This window comes from Panthera tigris, chromosome F2 (genome assembly GCF_018350195.1).
Source record: "Panthera tigris isolate Pti1 chromosome F2, P.tigris_Pti1_mat1.1, whole genome shotgun sequence".
NCBI classification, from domain to species: Eukaryota; Metazoa; Chordata; class Mammalia; order Carnivora; family Felidae; genus Panthera; species Panthera tigris.
Window position 1 is genome coordinate 63,001,207 of NC_056676.1, and position 19,510 is coordinate 63,020,716.

A 19,510-nucleotide genomic window follows, 5' to 3' on the forward strand; every position below is an offset into this window, starting at 1 on the left:
ACTATTCTTTATCAATATGGCAAACATTTCAATCGATTCCACAAACTATGATCTCACAGAAATTAAGATGTTTAAAACAAGTTAGGATGGGAATCAAGTCCTTAAAATGTAATACTGCTTACCTTTACCCCCAGTGCCTGACAATGTAAGCTTAAAGGAGGGAAACTTTTGGCTGCTTCACTGCTGTACCTCCTATATGCCAGGGGGGTATACTCTATAAACAGCTGTTCAATAGTTACTTGGCCTTATTTTCCATTGGATGAAAACAATACACATAAGTCTTATGAAGATATTACAACACTGTTCCCATCCAATTTTTAAATTTTATTTCATTAAAAACACTTTAAATGTATATTGACATATACAGATCTCCCTCAACTTAACAATGGTGTTTTGTCCCGATAATCCCATCATAAGTTGAAAATATTGGAAATTGAAATGAATTTAATACACTTAACCTACCAAACATCACAGCTTAGGCTAGCTTACCATAAACTTGCTCAGAACACTTATATTAGCCTACTGCTGGGCAAAATCATCTAACACAAAGCCTATTTTACAATAAAGTGTGGAACATCTCGGGTAATTTATTGAATACTATACTCAAAAGGAAAAACAGAATGGTTGCATGGGTACAGAATTGTCCTAAGTATACAGATTATATAGCCTCGTGATCATGTGGCTGACTGGGAGCTGAGGCCCACTGTACAGCTCCATATAGGTACCACATATTTCTAGCCTGGGAAAGAAATCAAAACTCAAAATTCAAAGTACAGTTCCTACTGAAAGTGTATCACCAACTTTGCACCATCATAAAGTTGAAAAATTGTTAAGTTGAACTGTCTGAAGTTGGGGGCCGTCTGTACACATATTACATTTCCTCGCTGAAACCTGTTTAAAGGAATATGTAAGAGATGGATGAAAGAAAAAAGACAAGGAATGATAAGAGCAAGATGAAAGACAACTCCATGAGCCATATTCTTGCTGAGCACCTTTATATTGATCATCTTGCCATTAGACGAATCCACGAAGTAAAGTCAGTCACATTTCACTAGCTCAGTAAGTTTTTAACTAGTTAAAAAACAAGTTTAATATACAGTACAGAGAGGTTATAGGAAAAATTAAATGGGAAAAAGGCCATTAAAGAAAACAGTAAAGTTATGCCCTCTTTTTTTTTTTTTTTAAATTTTTTTTCAACATTTTTTTATTTATTTTTGGGACAGAGAGAGACAGAGCATGAACGGGGGAGGGGCAGAGAGAGAGGGAGACACAGAATCGGAAACAGGCTCCAGGCTCCGAGCCATCAGCCCAGAGCCTGACGCGGGGCTCAAACTCACGGACCGCGAGATCGTGACCTGGCTGAAGTCGGACGCTTAACCGACTGCGCCACCCAGGCGCCCCAAGTTATGCCCTCTTAACCTGACAGAAGCCATTCCTCTCCCATCTCCATGTCTCTACTGATTAGGAAGGATGTATTAACCATAACTTTTAACAACTACACAACATAAGGCTCTGGAAGCAGTGAAACAGACTTCTCAATAATTTTAACAATTTCTTTGTTAGATAAATATGTAAAATAAAATGTGCAAGAACTACAGGATCACAATAAAAATGAAGGTTTTCACATACCATCTATATTTTTTAAATTATCATACGGGAACTCTCTTTCCTTTGGTATATAATTCCATAAATTCTTACACATGTACAACCACCGCCACAATCAGGATATAGAGCAAGTCCATCATCCCAAAGAGTCCCTTGTGCTATGCCTTGGAATCATACAGAACATGATTTTTTTTGTTGTTACTTTTGAGAAACACTCAGAGTGTGAGCGGGGGAGGGGCAGAGAGCGGGAGATACAGAATCCCAAGCAGGCTCCAGGCTCTGAGCTGTCAGCACACAGCCTGATGCGGGGCTCAAACCCACAAACCGTGAGATCATGACCTGAGCCGAAGTCGTGCACTTTATTGCCTGAGCCACCCAGGCGCCCCTGGAATGCGACCTTTTGAGGCTGGTTTGTCTCATGTAGTAAATCTTTGAAATCCATCTCAAGCATTACACATATCAATAATTTGTTCCTTTTTATACTGAATAGTATTCCACTGTACAGACTGGACCACAGATTATTTATTGTTTATTCATTCAGCCACTGAAGAACAACATATGGGTGGCTTCCAGCTTCTGGCTACCACAAATAAAACCACTATGAACAACCATGTATTAATTTTTATGTGAATTTAATTTTTATTTTGTAGTACAAATACCTAAGAGTGGGACTGCTGAGTCAAATGGTAAAAATATGTTAGCTTTGTAAGAATATGCCAAACTGCTTTCCACAATGGCTATACCATTCCACATTCCCATCAAAAATATATAAAAGTGCCAGACACTCTGCATTTTTGCCAGCACTTAGCCAACGTACTATCTAATTTTTTTTTATTTTTTTAAAAGTTTAGAGAGAGAAAGACAGAGACAGAGTGCAAGCAGAGAAGGAGCAGAGAGAGAGGGAGACACAGAATCCGAAGCATGCTCCAGGTTACGAGCTGTCAGCACAGAGCCCGACGCAGGGCTCGAACTTGTGAACCATGAGATCATGACCTGAGCCGACGTCAGACGCGTAACCAACTGAGCCACCCAGGCGCCCCAACATACCATCTAATTTTAAAGACTACTTTGTATATCTACAAACTGTAGTTTCTTTTCAATAAAAATGCAAAAACATGAAATATGAAAGATAGTTGAAGACACCATAATTTCCCCCCAGTTACCTGTAAAATTCAAAAATAAAAAACAATCATTACATAAAAAGCCAAATTGAAACATTACATATTAGACCACTCAGGTTTTTTTTTATGGGAAATTATTCTCACTTAATCTCCTCATTTCCTGAGAAAAGGTAAAGCGGTCCAAATAAAATGGTGAGTCACTGTAAGCGGAATCTATTGGAAAGCCAGTTATGAGGAACAATCTTCTCATGGTTTGGAGTTCAGTGTTTCCTTTCATAATAGGAATCAAATATGTTTCTTTTCATAATAACCTCATAAAAGCCAAAAATTACAAGACAAGATTAGAATAAGTATTTTCAATTTTCAGAATAATAGTGTCCTTGTCCTACAACACCACCATCTCCAACCTCCAGTCTCCAACCCCATCCCCTCCTCAAGGAAACAAAGAGACAAGTAATGTTGTAGAAGATATTGAAAAACTAGTAATTTTCTCTAAGAATTTATTATAAGCATCCATATTAAAATAATGTTTTAATTCTTTGTCAATAACATATACTTCTTAAAACTCAGGGGCAGGTTTTGTGAACGCTTAAGATTCAATTATTGGTAAACCTTTTCTCTCTTTTAAAAATATTCATGGAAGCATAATACACATCAGAAAAGCATATATACTCTAAATGTACACCTCACAGAACAAAAAGAGCCAGCATGCAGAGCATGAACAGAACTTTACCAGCCTCCCAGAAGCCCTCTTATAATCACTAACCAACCCCACTTTCCACCACCAAAGGTTACCCATTATTCTGACATCTAATGTGATAGATTAACAACTTCATATACTTTCTGTTGTATCTGACTTCTTCTACTCAATGTCTAGCCTGCGAGATCCAGACATATTGGTGCATGTAGCTATTGGTCATTTGTCTTGTCACTGTTTAGAATTCCAGTGGTGTGAGAACATACTACAATCTATCTTCTACCACTGATGAGTCTTCAGGTAATTTCCAGTTCTGACTACTACAAATGTTGCTGTGAACAATTTTGTACATATTTTTTGGTGAACATATGAACACATTTCTACTGAGTATATACTAGGAGTGAGACCTACACTAATCATAGAGTATGCACATATTCAAACTCAATTTACACTTCTATCAGCAGTGTTTGAAAATTTAGTTACTCTATATCCATGTCAATACTTGGTTTCTCTTCTCTTTGGTTCTGATAGTTTGCACACAGAAAAAAAAAAAAAAAAAAAAAGCCAGCCAGCAGGAAAACCCATTTTCTAAAAGTGAAACCAATACCAAAATTAATAAAGATGACTTTTTAAAAATAATTAAAACAACATTTGATATGATACTATGAAATATGGATTCTTAGAGAAAACTCTACCGTAACAGGTTTTTCTATGAAAAAGTCTAGGGGATTTCAGTCAAGCTCAAACTTGAGTGAACTACTCAAAGCAGCCATCTCTGAAAGGCTACTGTATTTCAAGCTGTAGAAACACTGAATGCAGATAAGGATAAAATGGCTCTACTGCTATGCATGTAAAAATTAATCCAAATAGGAAGAATTATATCTAGTTCTGGGGTTACCACGTTTAAGAAGAAACAATGCCAAACCAGGGAACATTCAAAGGGCAAGAATGGTAACAAATTTGGGAAGAGTTTTAGATAAGGAAGGGTTGAAAGTATTGTGATTCTGTAAACTGGAAAAGAGAAAACTTGGGGGAAAACAATATTTAAATTGGATAAGTTTGTGAATATTATAACAAAAACTGTAGTTGGATGTAATAAAGAACCTTCTAGCTTTCAGAAAAATCAAAGGGATGCTTTAAAATACAGTGAGCTCACTCACAGGTCATATCTCGCGGTCCGTGAGTTCGAGCCCCGGGCTCTTGTGCTGACAGCTCGGAGCCTCGAGCCTGCTTTGGATTCTGTGTCCGCCCTCCCCTCCCCATCTCTTCTCCTCCCCAACTCATGCTCTGCCTCCCTCTGTCTCTCAAAAATAAATGTTAAAAAAAATATATAGTGAGTTCTTCAGAGCTAGAAGCATTCAAGCAAAAGGTGAAACAGTATAGGAAAAAATTCTTGTTGAAGTTTCGACTAAATGAACCTTAATGTTCCTCCAACTACGACAAATTAACCCTGAGCAATACTACCAAAAATAAGTAGCAGCGAGGCATTGTGGCTGAGTTAAAATATAAATATCCATATTACTTAACCATAATTAGTAAAGGAATCAACTACTTTTACTACATAATATTAGCAAAATAACATTTAAAACCTCTGTAGTATAAGTCTGTATTAAAAAATACAGGACTTACAAAATATTTTTTAATAGCAATTAAAAAAAATCAACTCCAATTACTCTAAAAATCATTCTAATCACTCAATAGCTACTTCATTTATGTCTCAATATTGGTCATTTCTACTGCTACTCCTTAGTGGAAATGAATACTAAAGACAGGAATTAAACTGATTCTTGGAACTTGGGAACACTGAGGCTTTTCAAGCAAAATAGAAAAGATTTTCTCAAAGTGGGAAAGTCTATCTAGGGAAGGAAAAGAAACAAAGGAAAGAGATGTCAGCACTGTAGCCTATCCATCCATTGAAACAGCTTCTCTGGCAAAGTCCGTATTTATTTTATTCTAAGAAGAGAAAAATGTAGGAAAAAAAAAAAAACAATCAAAAAGCTCCTATAGGGCAAACTATAATGTATCTACAATACATAAGATTCAAATACAAAATATATTTAGAGGAAGTGTTGAAATTATTTTATTGGCAGACGAAAAAAAAAAGAGAATGCACACACAAAATATATTTGGAGAAAGTGTTGAAATTATTTTACTGGCAGACAAAAAAAAGAGAGATAGAGAATGTCCGAGCAAGCGCTTAAATAGAGGTTACATAAAAAACAGGGTTTTTAATTGCTAGCACAGGTAATTTAACAACTCCACTAACGTTTGGTTGGATAAAATAGGTAGAAATGTCTTTCAGTCTCTTATCTAAATGTTTCTCTTCCTTACATTCCCTCTGCAGTTCAAAGATGCTGAATCTCAACCAAGGTAAGCACACTCTTTCCATCAAAAACAGGATAGCCTGGTATCTTAAGTTTAAAACAAATAAGATGTGATTAAGTAGTATATTACTTCTTTGAATGTTAGGACATTCTTATATGTATTAAGATCAAATTTTATCACAGATTTTAAGTTTAACTTTCAATTTCAAAACTGCTATACTTAATTTGTTTCAGCTGTAGTGTAAATTTTATTGGTTTATTAAAGAAAGTTACTTTAGAAACAAGAAAGATAACAGAAGTATCTAGGGACATGCTAAAGACCTTAAGTATCTGCCTTTCCCAAAGTTCTCTAAAAATAATGTCATCCAGAAGAAAGATTTTTCACATTTAACTGCTAAGAAAAGCAGTACTTCTTCTGAATAACCTGGTATCTTCTATCTTGTGTCTTATCAATCATATAAACGAGTGTTTCCTCTTAGGTAGGGCAACCAGAAACATCAAAACTAAATCTACAGTTTTCCTGTAACAATTGTGCAATAACTTAACAGTGTGTACACACTATCCTACGCTTTTTCACTCTCCATGCTAATTCCATTAGCCACTTTTTAAAACTGTTGTCTACTAAAATTCTAAAACCAACCTCAAATCCTCTTTTAAGCCAATCAAATAATAAACACCAGCAAAAAATAACTAATGTCATCCCTCTTTAAAAGTAATCAAGATTCTAGAGCTTGGAAGAAAAGCAGCGGTAGTGAGCAAATATTTACTAAGTGACCATGGCTAAAAGAGCTGTTTCTAACTGAAAAGAAAAATTATAATATATTCTACCTTTCCCAATTTCCTAACATAACGTTTGAAAAGACTCCCCTTTTTACCTTTCTTTTCTTCCATTATAATGCTATAAGTGATGAAGCATCTTCCCTATCACTAGAGAAATTCTTTAGGAGATAAGATCACTTCAAAACAAACAAGGCAAAAAGTAAAAGCTTGTTTCCTCAACAGATGTGGAAACCATCGTTCCTGTCACTGTACTGCCACAGAGTATATTCTCTGAGATCGGAGCAGAAACAACAGGTAAAGCAAATGTGCAAACACTGTTCTGTGACTGGAGATGGAGAGCCTCCTTGCCCTGTCATCAAATGCGGAGTTCTAGTGTCAACTGCAGAGCTATTCCGGAACTCTAGCAAGGCCATGGCTTCCCTACCTGCTCTGCTTTCCTACCTGCTCTTTTACAAGTGCCTTTTCCATACATCAGTGGTAATATATTTACTACTCTAAGGGCAGGTCATTTTTTTTTTTCTGGGGGAAAAAAGGATGAAGATGATTTTGTAATAAGTGTTTTTAAATGAGTTCTACAAGTGTAGCTGAAAAAGCAATGTAATTTCAACAACTCAAGTTTGTGAAATGGGAAGTTACAGGAGTAATTCGGAGATTCCCCGAACTTTTCCAACAGCATTTTCTTTTCTCTTCCCTGAGTCTGAAAGATTCTAAACCAATGATAACTGGGACCAAAAACATGTCTAAAAATAAGCCTCCTGTCTCAACCCTTGTAAACCCTTAAGGCAATGGCTCATAGGCATTAATTAGCCTCTCAGAATCACCTGGCACACTAGTTACAACACAGATTGCAGGGGGGCACCTAGCTGGCTCAGTTGGTAGAACACACAACTCTTGATCTCGGGGTTGTAAGTTGGACCCCCACGTTGGGTGTAGAGATTACTTAATAAAATCTTAAAAAAACAAAAACACCACCAAAAAAAACCCCAAAACAAATAAAACACAAATTGCAGGACCAAATCCCCACTTTCTGATTCAGTAGATCTAAGGCAATGCCTGGGAGTCTGCATTTCTAACAAGTTTCCAGGTGATGCTGATATTGCTTGTCTGGAAATCACACTTTAAGAATTGCTGCCTTAATGCAGCAATTAGTTAAAATAATATCTTGACTAAAAACAGTTTATAATAAAGGTTTGGCACCCTACTCCAAAACAGAGAATCATGGTTGAATCCAATGGTTTCTAAACTTTGAAAAAGCAAGTGCCCTCAAACATAGTTCACAGTACTTAAATTAATACAAATATTACTGGGCACAATGAAGTAAAATACTAAGAAGAGTCTTAAGAATAGTAAGTAATGCTATTTGCCTAAAGGAATAATTCAAGGAAAAAACCTTATCTATGCCAAAATATTCACTCAACATCACTTACGATCTCAAAAGCTGGAAATGACACAAATGCCAAACAACTGGAAAACAATCATGCAAACTATAATATACTGAATAAATGAAATATTATCTGACCATAAAAATGATAGAGAGTGAAGACTATCATACGTGGAAAAGTGGAGACAAAGTATTTAAATGAAAAAAGTAGAACACAAAACTGCTCATAACAGCATGTTTACTGATAAAAAAAACAAGTTTTTTTATCAGTAAAAATGTAATATTTAAAGTGAAGTAGACGTAATATTTAAAGTGAAGAGACATCTAAGACATAGTATTTTTATATGACATTCAAAGGCAGTCAAAGTATGTTATAAAATATTTTGAAGTAGTCTCTGCTCTAAGGATTACAACAACCACCTAACCCATTGAAGATTAATGTTAATAAAGTATTTTTAAAAAATATTAAAAGTAGAAAAATGGCTTAAAATTTTTTTTTAATTCTCAGATAATACTTCTTCAAAACTGTAATCTGAAGAAAGGAAACTCAGTAACTTACTATGTTGGGTAGAACTAGTAAAATTTCTTGAACCAAATATGCAGAGAAATTATAAAAAATCATAAAAGAAATTATAAAAAAACCAGAAATTATAATTAGGAAAAAAACTGGGATTCAGAGCCTAGTAATAATCTAAGAAAAGTACTTTGAAAAGATTAATCCAATAATATAGGGAATATATAGCTGTTAGAAATATCAACTTTAAGGTATAAAACTTACTGTTTTGATTCATTGTGACAGACTTCCAAGGTTGGGTCATTATAAATAAAAGCAGCTTCTAAATCATTGATCCTTACTCGGTATATTCTACACTGTTTGCTGTTCAACTTGATTCTATTCAAGTTTGCAACTGTGGGAAATATAGTCAGTTCCACGAATCCCTGCAATGATAAAGAATAATAACTTTGTTATAATTAAGACTGGTAGGTTTTAGAATATTTTTTTTTTAATTTCTACTACTTATACTTACTTATACCACTATTTCTATTACATTCCAGAGACAGAATCCCAAATAGCTACATATGTATGTGTTCTCTGAGTATCTTCATTTCAAACACTATTGTCCTAATGAATGAACAGGTATGAATTATATAGACTTTATCTTCTTGGTGATTCACATTCACCATCAGTGAAAACTGGACCATCTTCCAGAAAAAAGTAAAAGGACTCACACTCTCAAATACAAGGCTTTCTAGACAGACTGGAACTCAAATAGGGAAGAAGGAAAAAAAAAAAAAAAAAAAAGAGCAGAAAGAGAATCAAAACCAGTTTGGTGAGTAAAAAGAACATGGCCTTCCAGGGGCGCCTGGGTGTCTCAGTCAGTCAGACGTCCGACTTCAGCTCAGGTCACGATCTCGCGGTTTGTGGGTTCGAGCCCCATGTCAGGCTCTGTGTTGACAGCTCAGAGCCTGAAGTCCGCTTCGGATTGTGTGTCTCCTCCTCTCTCTGCCCCTCCCACACTCATGCTCTGTCGCTCTCTCTGTCTCATAATAATAAATAAACGTTTTTAAAGAAAAAAAAAAAAAGAACATGGCCTTCCAAAATGGGAATCAAATGGGAAAGATGGGTCAATGGAACATGACACATATGTCCAGTGTTTTTAATATGATGGGTTAAAAAACTGATATACTCAAGTGTGAAATATGGGAAGGCATGACATAGCATTTCAAGGGCTGCAAACTGAACAGGAAAATTTCAGAACCTGCAACACAAATAGCTAAGATGAAATGGAGGCAGCAACCACAGAGGGCTCAAGTATAACCATTCTAATGGCTTTAGAGAGCAGCACTGTGTGCCAGATGTTACACTAGATACTTTCATATGTTCTCTATGAACTGAAAAAAGTACTACTTTACGCTTTTTACAGGTAAGTTAACAAAGTTAAGAAAATTATGTAATTGATAAGTGGAGAAATGACATTCAAATCTACATCTAAACGGGGCGCCTGGGTGGCGCAGTCGGTTAAGCGTCCGACTTCAGCCAGGTCACGATCTCACGGTCCGTGAGTTCGAGCCCCGCGTCAGGCTCTGGGCTGATGGCTCAGAGCCTGGAGCCTGTTTCCGATTCTGTGTCTCCCTCTCTCTCTGCCCCTCCCCCGTTCATGCTCTGTCTCTCTCTGTCCCAAAAATAAATAAAAAACGTTGAAAAAAAAAAAAAATTCAAATCTACATCTAAACGATTCCAGTGGAATCCTACTATACCGTGTTTCTTGTACAGGGCTTTAAATAACATGCAAGAATTTTTTTATAAAACACTTAGCCTAACTGCTCAAAAGCACAGACATTCTGCAGCCCTTTTTTCCCCACCACTTCCCAAATAAGAAGACAGCCATACATCCATAAATTAGACTCTCTACACAGAGCTGCACGGTAGCAAATGAGAACAGAAAGAGCAGAGGCCAAAATACTGTTAATGAAAAGCTCTGTGTTTAAAGGCATAAACTATCAGCAACTGGAGGGGAAAAGACCAAAATTCTTTTAATTAGCCTATCAGCAATCCATTGACCAATCTACATAAATAAGCTCGGATCAGCTGAAAGCAAGCAAGCAGAATCAAAACAGCAAAAGTGTACTGTAATAGAAAAAATTATGGAAAGTGCTTTAAGCTTACATGGGTGGGGATAGAAGAACAGGATTTGGCTTTCTTGACTAAGGTTAACAATAACAAAACAGTGAATGGAGTATATTTCATGGAGATAGGGAAAGCCCAGTCTCCTCATATCATCTGGTCTCTGACACCACCTAGAGCCCTAACCTCTATCTGCCTGCAACATTCAGACCCATTAACTTCCACAAGGCTCCACTCTCTGTCGTCCTTGGCCACTGGCATTACTGCAAGCTTGTCTGGTCATGTAACCTCTCACTTATTCTCTTCTGCTTGCTCCTTGTTCCCTCCCAACCACTTCACAGCTGACCACCTTCCCATCCTATTCTAAATAACCTCCCCTGGGCCATTCAACCTTTTGAAAAATTCCTTCTCTACCTTTCAGCCTTAGATGAAATGTCTCCTGAAACCCCTTTGACAAGAAGCTACTTATTCTTTCATTCGCTGTAAATTAGGAGAGGGGAAAACAGAAAACCTTTTAGTTTCATGTGCTACTCTAGACCACTCATAGAATTTTATATAGCATATGCTATAAGAGTAAGGGCAGTATGTCATTATTAAATACATGGTTTACGGGGTGCCTAGATGGCTCAGTTGGTTGAGTCCAAGTCTAGGGTCTAGAGCCCTGCATTGGGATTCACTCTTTCTCCCTCTGCCCCTCTCTCTCGCTCACTCTCTATCCCTAAACTAAAAAAAAAAAAAAAAAAAAAAAAAAAAAAATAGTATGTGTTCTGGAGGTAAACTGTCTGCATTCAATTTCAAGCTCTACCACTTAGTGAGTGTATGATCTCGAGTTACTTTAGCTTTCAGTGTCTATTTCCTCCTCTATAAAACAAGAATAATGACAGTACCTACCTTTTGGTGGTAAGACAACTGAGCAATACATGGAAAACACTTAAAATCATAGTGGACATCTAAGAAATGTTCTTATTATTCTTTTGTATTTCTTTTTCCTTTAGTCATCCCATACAGATCCACAAGCCTCTATTCCTCTTCATTACTACCTCCCAAATTCCCCAACATTCACTGAAGGCTCATATGCAACTTTTCTAACCCATCTCTACCATAACTCTAAGTGATCTGAATGTAGATATATCTGATCCATACAGTAACCCTGCTTCAAAGTTCCTTGACCTTAATTCCTACAATCTTTACTTCTATTACAGGATAGCAATCAAGATTACACTCCAAAGATACATCATCACTGCCCAGAATTACTCCCAAGCTGACATTTTAAACTTGAGTGTCCACAATGCTTATCCTTCTGCCCCTCTTATTACTTCTCAGTCTTCCTGTTCAACCACATGAAGTCCTGTTCCTGGACCTCCTCCAGTTTCTTACTACAGTCCTTCCTGGCATTTTTACAGCACCTTCTTTTCCATTTACTGCAGATCCTTAATTTCAACCACTGTTCTGCCAAGTATCAATTCTCTTGCCTTCCAGCTACATGTATATATCTTTTCCTAACTGTTCAAAAATCAGCCATCCACTGGGCGCCATACTCTGCAGTATTCTCAAAAATCCCGCTCTATTAACTACCCTATCCTATTAGTACAGGATTTTTTCCTGTGCCTATAAACATGTTCAAGTCTGACATATACTTTAAAATCTTGAGATCTACATCACACTCAAATAAACTACTTTTTGCCCTTATTCTGGAGTTGTCTTATCTTGATTCTGAACTGACAATCCCTGGAGTCCCAAAACCCTACCATGGTCTGGTAGTCATACTGGAAGTCTTTGGAGGTCAAGTACTAAAGGGGATAACAGTCCAAGGCTATTTCAGAGTAGGACTCATGCTTACTCCACCAGTCCTAGAAACTATAGTAAATCAAAGCAACTAGACATCCCTTGAGGAACTGCAGAGATTAGTTCCCTCTAATATTTGGAAGATGCTTACTACATCTTAACTTATTTGGCCAATGCAAAAGTCAAGGTTTCAAAGAATGATGGTGAATTATCACAAATCTGTCAATCTAAACCAGTTATAGATGTAGTATTTTTATACAGCAAATCAGCATAGCTCTTGGTAACTAGTATCATAGCTAATTATCAAACAAATGTTTTTTTCCCAAAGAATTTTTATCAGGAAAAAAAAAAATCACAGATTGCCTTTCAAAACATCAGAATGCCTTCACTGTCACCTAATAACTAAAAACTATACCAACTCTCCTGCTCAATCAAAACATAGTCCAAAAGTACCTTGCTTCCAAGATAGCCCATAAAGCATTATACTAGTATATTATATTGACAACATTATGCTAACATGACCTGTTGGGAAGGGAAAGGAATTCTCCAAATGTTTTAATAAAAACAAGGGTGGCACAGGATGAAAGTTAAATCCCATTAAAGTTCAGGAGCCTGTCACATTAACAAAGCTTCTAAGGTTCCAGTATTCTGAGGCATATAAAAATATTCCTTCCAAATGAAATATAAGTTGTTTCATTCTGTACTGCTCAGCAAGGTACAAAAAACTGCTCAGGAAGGGACAAAAAACTTGGTGGGCTTCTTTTAATTCTGGAGGCAATATATTTGGGCATTCCGCTTACCAGGCAACCTATTACACTGTCAGCTTTGAGAGGGGTCCAGACCAAGAAAACGTCCTGCAGCAGGTCCAGATTGTGGTTCAAGCTGCCCTGCTATTTGGGCTTTATGACTCAGCAGATCGTATGGTATTTGAAATGCCCATTGCAGACAGAGATGCTGTACAGACTCTGGCTTTTTCCAATACAATGACAGTGCAAATTCTTGAGGTTTGAGAGGAAAACCACAACCTCTCCTGTCACCAACTATATTCCATTTGCAAAGCAACTACTGGTTTGCTTCTAGACCCTTCAGTAGAAACTCAAACATGACCACGGGACTCCCAACGACTATGTTACCTGAAATGACCGTGATGAGATTGAGTGTAATATAAAGCTCTGAAAAACAAAAGTGGGCATGTGCAGCAGTTGTCCACTTTTAAAAAGACAACACATCTGACCCAGACCCAAGCAGGGTCATAAAGTACAGGCAACAGCATGAGCAGGTGCTCGGAATCCATTAATACTTCTTCCACTGCTTCTTTACCTCTCTTTCAATTTCCACCTCGGGCCTCAAGGAGAGTTCCCCTTGTTCAGTTAACAGAATAGAACAAAGCACAAGCCTGAATTATGAATAAGCTCACAGGATGCTAGGACCAGCTGGAAGTGGGTGGAAGCTGCCATTAGAATGCCACTGAAGTTGGGCCACCTGGGTGGCTCAGTTGGTTAGGTGTCCAACTTCAGCTCAGGTCATGATCTCTCAGTCCATGAGTTTGAGCCCCACATTGGGCTCTGTGCTGACAGCTCAGAGTCTAGAGCCTGCTTCAGATTCTGTGTCTCTCTCTCTCTGCTCCTCCCCTTCTTGTGCTGTCTCCTGTCCCTCCAAAATAAATAAACATTAAAAAAAAAAAAAAAAAAAAAAAAAAGAATACCACTGAAGTGTGACCCTGGGAGACAGTGGAAGAAAGTCCTACAGCAGACAGAACGTTGGGAAATATGTCTGGCTGTACACTCTTTGTAGTAGAGATGACCTAAAGTACACAACTACACTGATCCATGGGCAATTGCTAACAGGATGGTTAGGAACCTGGTAAGAACAAACTTAAAAGACTGAAAATAGAAGATGGTAGAAGACGTGTATTAATGGATTTCTCAGAACAAGTATAATGTGAAAATATCCATGTTATTATCACATAAATGGCCATCAGAGGGCATCTACGGCAGAAAGGACCCTCAAAAACCAACTGGCAAGATGAAATAGATCTCAAAGATTCCTTCCCTAGACACCCTGCTCGATATACAAAGTGGTCACGGAGGCAGAATGGAGGCTATGCATGAGCCCAACAACATGGTCTTCCCCCCGCCGACATACACACCAAAGATGATCTGACTACCACCACTGCTGAGTGCCCACTACCAGTAGTAGAGGATCATACTAAGCATCCAATATGGTACTGGAAGGACCAGTTAATCACTTGGTAGAATGACTACATCAGACAGCTCATATCAAGAACATGATATGCCCTTACAAGAACAGACACATATTCTAGATTTTCCTTCCCTAACTACAACATACTTACAGAAAATCTTATATATCATTGTATTATCTCATACATACCTCCAACTTAGTGTATAGGAAAGTGTGGTTATGGGTTCTTACGTACAAAATTTACTAGTTTTATCTTGTACCCGATTATCCAGAAGCACTGGCATGATCAACTGCTGTAGGCTTAATTACAGCACCAACTCAGAGACCTACAACAGGATGCTGTCTTAACTAGTGTACCATATATATAGAGACATCTCTCCAAAGCCAAAATAGATCTGCGAACCAAAAGGTAAAAATTGGAGTGACTATTCTCACTATTGCATCAAAAAAACCACGGAAGGAATTTTTGCTATCTTTGTAACCTTGTGTTCGGTTCGGTATGTTTGGCCAACAGAAAAATGCATCCACCAGGGCATATAATCATGGTTCCATTTGGAAGCTGAGACTGTCACTTGGCCACGTTAGGTTCCTCATGTTATGGAACCAACAGAGAGAGGGTCACTATACTGACTGGAATGACTAATCTCAATTACCAAACAGGAACTAAGGTTCCGCTATACAGTAAGGACAACAATTATATCTGCGGTTCACAGAGATTCACAGGATGCATGTCAGGGTCACTTGGCCAATAGCACTAATCAACGGAAAACTGTAAGAACCCAAAAGAGACAGGACAAGCAAGGATGCAGATCCTACAGGAATGAAGGTCTAGGTCAGACCAACAGAAATGTTGGCAGAAGAAAAAGGAAAAAATGGAATAGGTGGAAGAGTAACACAGCGGTCTATATCAACTTTGGCCTTGACACCTGCTAAAGAAAACAGTGGCTCTAGCAATTAAGTTTCACATTCTCTTACCCACTTTTCTTTCCGCTAGTTTGTATGAAAGCTACTGGTGGTATCTAATACCTTACATGGGAGTAGAGATGAGTTACCATATCCTCATGTGAATTCATTAGGTGAGGGATTGGCAAACTTTTTCTTAAAGAGTCAGATAGTAAGTAGATTTTGTAGGCCACATAGTCTCTGACACAGGTACTCAACTCTGCCAGTGTAGCTCCAAAGCACTTTAGACAATATATAAATAAATGGGTGTGGCTGTGCTCAAATAAAATCTGTTACAAAAATAGGTAGCTGGCCATTGCCAACCTCTGCAATAGCGGATAAGACTTCGTTAAGTCCCCTGTGTTGGGAACACTAGCTTTTCTTCTCAACAAAAAACAAGGATGGCTTGGGGGCAAAACGGGTAGACTATTCTAGATATTCTCCTTTTGCCCCTCCTAATACACTATACACCCCAAGAGTTGCATTAACTGGGCACCAGCCCTTCAGCTTCTGGTTGGGGTGGTCAAATGGGAAGCACAAGGAGAAAATTGGAGAGGGGAAGGAAAGTGAGCCCATTACATTTATCCCTCTAGGTTCCTCCCTATCCAGCTAAGGGAGGCAGTAGCTTCATTCTTCTACCAAAGGCCACACCTCCTATAAGGTCACTCTGACAACTACTATAGTTTCTAGTAACTTCTTCCTTCCTTTGTTCTTTCAGGTTTAGAAGTAATAACTATTCCTTGTTGCTAACCTAGTGTGCCCTACCATCTCTTGGTTTCTCTTAACCCTGTGTCTTCTAAATAGTCTTCTTCTACTTTCCCTCAACCTACATGAATATGCTGCTTATTTCCTTCTGGGACCCTAATCCATACACCATCCAACCAATTTTTCTAGTGGGAAACCCCAAAATCATTCACAACTCCTTCCTAACATTCTCAGTAAAAGTTATCTGCAATTCCTTTCCATCTCTCAATTTGGCAGGGGCAGAGGAGGTTGAAAGGGGAAACAATGACAGAAAGGAGCTGCAGGTGACTCTTAGATCATCTATAATTAAAAAATGGGGGTGCCTGGGTGACTCAGTCAGTCAAGCATCCACTTCAGCTCAGGTCATGATCTCACGGCTCATGAGTCTGAGCCCCAAGTTGGGTTCTGCGCTGACAGCTCAGAGCCTGGAGTCTGCTTCGGATTCCGTGTCTCCCTTCCTCTCTACCCCTCCCCCGTTCACTCTGTGTCTCTCAAAACCAAATAAATATTTTAAAAAAAGAAAAATTTTTTAAATGGCTCAATCACTTGCTAACTTTACACCCTGAAGAAAGTTACTTAGTCTGAAATTTTTCAGCTGCTTGAACTATAAAGGTAAAATAGTATCTATTTCATGCGGTTATTGTGAAGATTAAGTGAGGTCATACACATAAAACCTTACAACAGTCTCATACATAGTATATACTCAATAAATGTTCACTATAATTCAGTCAACCATATCAACTCTATTTCTATACCACTTTCACTATTGTTATTTTCCTTCAGGGCTTCATTGTAAGAATATGACAATAACTTCTTAAGTAAACTCCCCAATTCTCCTATCTTCCCTACCCAATTCATACAACACAACACACCTAAAGTATCCTTCTGTGAAGTACAAGGTAAATACAATTGACCCTTGAACACAGGTTTGAACTGTACAGGCCCACCTATATATGGATTTTGTCCTGTTAAATACAGTGCAGTGCTGTAAACGTATTTTTTCTTCCTTATGATTTTCTTAATAACATGTTCTTTCTCAATATTTATTATAAAACCACAGTATATAATAAGCATACCAATTATGCAGTAATGGACTTCATGTTATTGGTAACACTTCTGGTCAACAGCAGGCTATTAGTAGCTAAGTTTTTGAAAAGTCAAAAGGTACACCCGTATTTTTTAATGTGCGGAGAGTTGGGACGCCAACCCCTACATTGTGCAAGGGTCAGCTGTTATCATATGTAAGGAATATTGATTGAGAAATTTCTTTGAGGACATGGGACTTAATAAACCTTTAAGGATTCTAAGATTCCTATGAAGAGGTTCCATTTTTTTAACTATATAGCTCATCTTAAGTAAACATATGAATACATGGATAACATCTGGGGGGAATTTCATGCCATCACACACACCTCCAAACAATAAATAAAAACAGCTAAGATTCTATTTAATACAAGTCCCCCCAAATTAAGCACTTAGGTAGCCAAAGACTTCTATATTCCAAGGATATTTATGCAATCTATATGTATTAAAGGGAAGGGGTGGTGTTTACTAGATTTCAAACACCTTATCTAAAACTTTACAAAGCAATCTACCTAAACCAGGTCAGCCAAGAATTAGACAACAAAACTGGCCTCCTAGCAGCCAAGTCAAGTCAATGAGAGCCCTAACCTTAATTTTTTTTCACAGAAGAAATTTCACTATGGGCTTATTCTTGTTTCTTTCACAATTCTAAAATGCTTGGTGATACAGACTTTCACATTCCACAACTGATTAAATGGAATAAAATATTAACCCGGAAACAAAAAAAAAAAAAAAAAGAAAGGAAAGAAGAAAGAAAGAAGAATTGAGAAGGCAGCCAGTATAGCAGCAAGGCTATTCACCTTGGAGTCATACATATCTGAATCCCAAATCTCACCTACTCTTGAAACACAGTTATCTGGAAGTGTAAGTTTCTAAATATTGTAAAGGTGACTTGTTATTGCTTATAATTGTTGAGGACATACTCACCACAACAGATTTTCTCTGAAAGTTTATGTTGTTGATGCAGACGACCTGATGGGTTGTATATTAAAAAAAAAAAAAAAAAAAGTACTTTTAGTAAACGAAAGCATAAGCCTATTCAAGTATAAACAAGGAATAACCAGCTCACAATACTTAATTTTTCCATTTAAAATCCTGCAAATTAAGGTAATTGCATGTTTTAAACTGAGCAAAACAAATGGAAAAAGATTTCTCTGGAAAAAAAAAAAGACAGCAAGGTACTTTAAGAAAAACACAATCAGGGCCCCTGGGTGGCTCAATCGGTTAATCGTCATACTCCTAATTTCAGCTCAGGTCATGATCTCACGGTTCCTGACATTGAGTCCCACCGTGGGGCAGCGCTGAGCCTGCTTGGGATTCTTCCTCTCTCTTTCTCTTTCTTTCTTTCTTTCTTTCTTTCTTTCTTTCTTTCTTTCTTTCTTTCTCTTTCTTTCTCTCTCTCTCTCTCTCCCCCCTCTCCCTGCCCCTACCCCTGCTCGTGTTCTCTCTCCCTCAAAATAAACAGATAAAAAAAATGTGTGTGTATACACACACACACACACACACACACACACATATATGACCAAAAAAAAAAAAAAAAACACCTATTAACCAGCAAAGGACATTAAATCTGTTGAATAACCCTGTCATTCAAAACCATACACGATATCCAACAAACACCATTTCCATCACTGTAAATGGGTTCTAGTTTCCTACTAGATTTCCCAGGCTCACAAAGGCAGTTTCAAGCAATCACCAAGTATAATTAATAAAAACAAAAGCTAGAAGAGGAAAGGAAGATGAAAAAATACTTATAATTTATACGGCCTTGGGCTTTCAAAGCCCTTGTCTCCTTTCTTCCTGTTCATTCTGGCGGGCTCTAAACCAGTTGGCGGCATGAAGCGCTCCCACCGAGCTTGGCTTCCCGGTTTCCCGGGGGCTGCGGGGTATTACCGGCCTCCGGCACCTCCCACTCCTCGCTCCCCCTCGCTCCCGACAGTCATGCCCAGCGGCCAGGGCTCCCTCGGCGCCCACACCCGGCCCCGTCCAATCTGCCGACGCCTCGAACTCGCTCCCTCGATTCGGCTCCTTTCAGCCCCCTCCGTCGAGCTTGTCACGAAGATGCTCCTCTCAGCAACCGCTCAAAGCCACCGTCAGCCGACATCTTGCCTGTCACCTCTAACCTCTGGAGTCAGCGGAAGTGGAACGGCGGCGCGGGCGGAAGCCGGAAGCTTTGGGTCAGAGGGCGGGGCTTGCACGATAGCGCTAGAGGGTTTCGCC

At 38.2% G+C, this 19,510-nt stretch overlaps 1 protein-coding gene across 5 annotated transcripts in view; it reads right to left on the bottom strand.

Annotated features, from left to right (window-relative positions):
• The window catches only part of TAF2 (TATA-box binding protein associated factor 2), a 155,635-nt gene extending 136,223 nt beyond the window's left edge, over positions 1-19,412 (bottom strand). For all 5 annotated transcript variants that reach the window (XM_042972772.1, XM_042972771.1, XM_042972770.1 and 2 more), the window contains exons 1-3: positions 19,046-19,412; positions 18,218-18,272; positions 8,687-8,847 (exon numbers count right to left, since the gene is read on the bottom strand). In XM_042972772.1, coding sequence (XP_042828706.1) covers positions 8,687-8,847; positions 18,218-18,272; positions 19,046-19,128 — 299 coding nt within the window. In that variant the 5' untranslated portion in view covers positions 19,129-19,412. The remainder of the gene's footprint in view (positions 1-8,686; positions 8,848-18,217; positions 18,273-19,045) is intronic.
• Positions 19,413-19,510: the final 98 nt, after the last annotated feature.